Raw genomic sequence first — 5,302 nt, 5'->3', positions numbered from 1 at the left:
TTTTGAGTCACAGATCGGACTATTTTTTCGGATAAGCAAGAAAAACATATTTAAAGCACAGAGAATGACAATGCCGTGAAGGGTTTTTGACATAGACTAATTTTATGTGTGTAGGCCTATGTATACGCAACTCGGTATTTCCGCGCTGTCTGAAATTATATATGACAGTACAGTATATATATATATTAGGCTATTATATAGTATCATAATAGCCAACTGCGATCCGTTTAACTCCAAATATGTGACAGATCAGAGCAATCTTTCATTTACTTATTTAACATGAAATTGTCAAATTGCTACTCCATATCAGTCGCATACAAAGAAAATACAGAATGATTAGAACAATCATTAACATAACAGAGTGTGTCATAGCCTATCTATCGCTGTCTGAAATTATATATGACAGTACAGTATATATATATATTAGGCTATTATATAGTATCATAATAGCATTATATAGTGGTTCAACGCATTATATTGTTATAGAGTGCCCAATGTATACGCAACTCGGTATTTCCGCGCTGTCTGAAACATGTCTCTTGGGCGTGATTTGATTGTGTGCGAGAACAGCGCGTGAGTAACGAATTGGGCTCTCTTTCGTTTCTTCTTCTTGTGGTTTAAAATTGCTTGTACGTGTAAATTGGCAAATTAATCTGCAAATCATATGCGTGCCGAACGGTAGGGTCTCATAATTAAATTTCTACAATATTTAGTGGTAGTTTATCAGTGGTGACTGTCAGTTAATGTACATATGGCAGAAATGTACGGAAAAATCAATTTAAGACGTAATAAAACAGACGATGAACACTATTAACAGCAATTACTATATGATGCAATCAAACTTATAGCGAAATGTGGTAGTTTTCGCTACCACAATGCATAAAGCATTAAAATGACAGAATATAATTTTGTTTTCCTGTGCTACACACACTACATAAATATTTGTTTATTGGCTTATTTAGCAATAAATGTGAAATATATTGTGTATATTAATTGTTTGTATGTTGTTTTTTACACTTATAACCAATGTTTTGTGTTGTGCCATTTGTGTTGTGCTATTCGCAGTGCTTCTTATGTCGTTATTATTATTATTATATATATTTTTTTCTGGTTTTAATGCACATTCTTACTTAAAATCAAAGATGTTGGTTGGTTTGGTTTATGGCTTGTATTTTGAAATCCCTATAGAGAAAATTAAAAGGAACAGTTCTGGAACAAAGGCAGTTAAAAATGTAAGCAGGCACTATTTTTTCTGTTGCAGTACCTGCTACCCTTTAACACACAGCTGAAACTGTTAGTGAAGGTCTTTCATTGTTTAAAAATTCCCATAAGAATCTTGCCATTTTTGGAGTTCTTTAATTGTTACATTTCTAAATCGCTTCTATTTTTTTCCCTTTACTTTATTGATTGATAAAATAATGCTAAAAATAATAACAGTTGGCTACATTCACACAGAGAGCATTTGGAATTGAAGATCATGTTTTATAACGGGTGTCAATCTCAAACTGTCTCATTCCCACAACACCTGTAGTATTCAAGCTGCTACAATGAATTACCCAGAGTCAGTCCCTGTTTCTGTTTGCGCAATAGCTGTGGATATCACCTTGAACCATATTGCAGTGACTAAAGTAAATATCAAAGATGAAAACGTCTGTAACACTTAAACTTGTCCACTGCTTTTCCTTTCACACAGTAGAGGTTTGATTAAAATATGGTTGTGAATCCTGAAAATTTACAAGGCCATGTCCACACGTACACGGTTATTTTTAAAAACTGATTTTTTCCTTCTTCCGTTTTAAAAAAAATCTCCATCCACATGAAAACACAAACGCATGCTATGAAGCACTGTCAAGAGCATGCCAAACCAACAGGTGGCGATATAATCTCAACCGTAAAGCCATGTTGGCCAATCAGAAGCCTGAAAAAGTTTCCAGTAGGTGGAGATAACGACGCAGGCTCCGACGTCACAAGCCCAAAAACTCTGGTTTCGCTGTCTACACGATAACACTGCAACCGGAGTTTTTGAAAATCTTCACCCTGGCAGGCCTTTTCAAAAATGTTTGGTTTCAGGGACCCAGTGCTGCATTTGCGTGTGGACGAACGGCCAAACCGCGTAGAAAAAGCTGCGGTTTTAAAAATAACCGCGTTCGTGTGGACAGGGAGATTTTCAAAAAACTCCGGTTGCAGTGTTGTCTAGGCATGGGCCAATTACCGGTTTCACGGTATGGCGAGATTTGAAAATGTCACTGTTTCAAAACCGCTAATATTTTCCATTATACCATTCCTGCGGTATGCGCTGTTTTTCATGTCTCCTCAAAGACTGAAAGTGTAGGAACCCCTTAGGTTGAGTGCAGTGTAGAGAGTAACACGACCCCTCCTCCTCCTGTTGGTGCGAGCGAGCGGTCAGTCAGTCACGTGTGTGTAGGATGGCCGAACTTAAGAAGCTGCCCCTGGAACTTAAGGCGATCGGCAACCGGCTGTTTTTTGTCTTATTGCAAGCAACTCATCTCTGTTCTGGACTTGCACAAACTGCGTTGCAATGCAATCGTTTTCCAAAATGTAATTTATGTGAAAATATGAAGTTATATACTGTAACTAAATGATATGAAATGATATAAATGATATGTATATGAATTATATAACTAAAATTAAATAACTGTAATTACAGATTTAGGTTAAATAACGATGTGAGTCTTTATTTTTCTTCTTTTTAGGAAACAAATCAAAGAAAAAATAAACAAATTCTACTGTTCCTAATATTCAGTATATTGCTCAAAAACAAAATATATTGTGTTCAGCGGGAAAAATGTTTTTTCTTTTTACCCAGTCATTTAAAAATAGCACATTTTAGAGCTGTAACGACAATACCGTGAAACCGTGATATTTTTGCTTAAGGTTATCATACCGTCAAAATCTCATACCGGCCCATGCCCAGTGTTATCGTGTAGACAGCAAAACCGGAGATCTTGGCTTGTGATGTCGGAGCCTGCGCTGTTATCTCCGCCTACTGGAAACTTTTTCAGGCTTCTGATTGGCCAACATGGCTTTACGGTTGAGATTATATCGCCACCTGTTGGTTTGGCATGCTCTTGACAGTGCTTCATAGCATGCGTTTGCGTTTTCATGTGGACGGAGATTTTTTTTAAAACAGAAGAAGGAAAAACTCTGTTTATAAAAATACCCATGTATGTGTGGACATGGCCTAAATTTGGTTGTAGAATGTGATTGTCACTCTTGTAAGTAATTGAACTGTGTGTGTGAACCCAAAGCTGAAATACACTTCACGACTTTTGACCAGATTTTTGCCCCGGTTTGCAGTCTGGAGAAGTTAACACTAGTTGCTGAAAGTCAGAGCCAGTCTGCAGATTTGAGCTGACAGATTTCATAGAAAATTGCGATTTTTAGAACGCATGGTTTTCATTTGTCACACACAACAAGGCAAATGTTTCTGTATGAGTTTGTGTTTGGAATGACTTGAAAATCTGGTAGTGTGAGATCCTCAGTTTATAACTATTTACATTGTCGGCAAGTGCATGATGTCTAGTGTTTTTAAAAGTTGTGTAGTGTATTCCAGCTTTTACCTGTATTAAGCACTCAAATACTGAACTGTAAACTACATTCTGCTGCTTCATCAGTGTAGCCATTATGACACACATCTCTTTTCTTTAAATGTATATTTTATCATCGAAATCACAAATGACAGCTTCAAATTCATGCAGACTTCATGTGGAGTTGCATTGAATCTGTGGCACAAACTTGGTGACCTTGTATAAAGGTGAACACTGCTTTTATCCTTGCTCAAGGAGTGCAGATTACTCACATGCCATTAGAGCACTCAAAGTTCACCTAGATACTCTCTCACTCACTCACTCTCTCTCTCTCTCTGCTGACCATCAGTGGTTCATCTCTTTGGCATTACAGCTGTAATGGGAGTTGCATTGTTGTAAGGCCAGTCCCATTCTAGAGGTTAAACCCATGTGCTTAGTTAAACACAAGCATGCTGCTTCCATCACACATTGTGGTTGAGTCTCTAATATGCCACACATTTCAGTGTTACAATTCTGCTCAGAAGCTATTTTGTCATTACTGTACAGACGAGAGTTGTTAGAATGGTATTGGTGGTTTGGAATAAGGGCTGTTTGTCTGACAAAGGAAAGGCTGCTGTGTTGAACAACAGCATGTTGTGTGAAGGGAGGATGGGCAGATAAACATATTCTGGTAAGACAGTGGCTGCTTCATAATTTGCTTGAACATTGAATCTCAGTATTTTTCCACCATTTTTGTGTTTTGTCATTCCAAAAACGTGTGGATTGTAATTTGCAAGTTCCACTTGTATTGAGTAGTGTAGTTGTGTAGTTCTTCATCAGACCACTAGAGGTCAGCCTAAACTCGCACTTGATGCATTTTCATTTATAAGTGCTTATTTTGGTCCCAAATGTGTCGTTTGACTTCATCTTTGTAATAATAAATTGTTTTTATATTATTACACTGTTATTATACAGTTATTACAACCTTAAGTTGTAATATACACATTTTTCAGTATTTTCTGTGTTAGCCCTGTTGAAATGTTGAAAAAATAATAAGTTATACAGTATGTCTTCATTTTGAACAATTTATATATTGTTTTATAGTTTAAAACCTATCAAAATTATTTCTTTTCTTTTTTTTTTTTTTCAGAACTTTTATTGAAAAGCATTCTTGTGCCTTGTTTTTTTATGTACATTTTAATTTATTTTTAATGTGTGTGTTTTGTTTTTTTACATTTTGTTGCAAATGCAGTGACTACTAGGCACTAGGCAAAGACTGTCATGATACAAAAACGTAGTTGTTACCTGGGTTATTTTTAGTAATGTCTTTAGTAATAAGCAAATGTCTGTGCATGCCCAACATTTTTCTCACCATTCTCTTTGCATTCTTTCTCTCTCTTTGTCAGATGTGTGTAACAGAACTGATCTTCCTGAGGTGGAAATCATCAGTTTGCTTGAGGAGCAGTTGCCTCATTATAAGTTGAGAGCTGACACAATATATGGCTATGACCACGACGACTGGCTACACACGCCTCTCATCTCACCCGACGTCAACCTCGACCTGACCACTGAACAGATCGAGGAGACCCTCAAATATTTCCGTAAGCACAGAATCGCTCTCATATTATTCCTCTACCTTTCTCGCTTTCATTCACTATTTTTCCTGCCTCTCTTTCCTGTCACTCATAATGAAGTTGTCTTTTCCTCTGGCCATGTTTTCCTCAAAATAGTAACAACAAATATCTTAGACATGCGCTGACACACATAAATAAGCA

General features: G+C 36.7%; 1 protein-coding gene across 1 annotated transcript in view; it reads left to right on the top strand.

Moving 5' to 3' along the window:
- The window catches only part of LOC107657585 (trafficking kinesin-binding protein 1-like), a 55,467-nt gene that overhangs the window by 3,596 nt on the left and 46,569 nt on the right, over window positions 1-5,302 (top strand). The window contains exon 2 of the mRNA XM_016445744.1: window positions 4,934-5,128. Coding sequence (XP_016301230.1) covers window positions 4,934-5,128 — 195 coding nt within the window. The remainder of the gene's footprint in view (window positions 1-4,933; window positions 5,129-5,302) is intronic.

The sequence above is a fragment of the Sinocyclocheilus anshuiensis genome, unplaced genomic scaffold, assembly GCF_001515605.1.
Source record: "Sinocyclocheilus anshuiensis isolate Anshui unplaced genomic scaffold, SAMN03320099.WGS_v1.1 scaffold251, whole genome shotgun sequence".
NCBI classification, from domain to species: Eukaryota; Metazoa; Chordata; class Actinopteri; order Cypriniformes; family Cyprinidae; genus Sinocyclocheilus; species Sinocyclocheilus anshuiensis.
The sequence above is the reverse complement of the archived record's forward strand: the minus strand, read 5'-3'. Positions and strand labels throughout refer to the sequence as shown.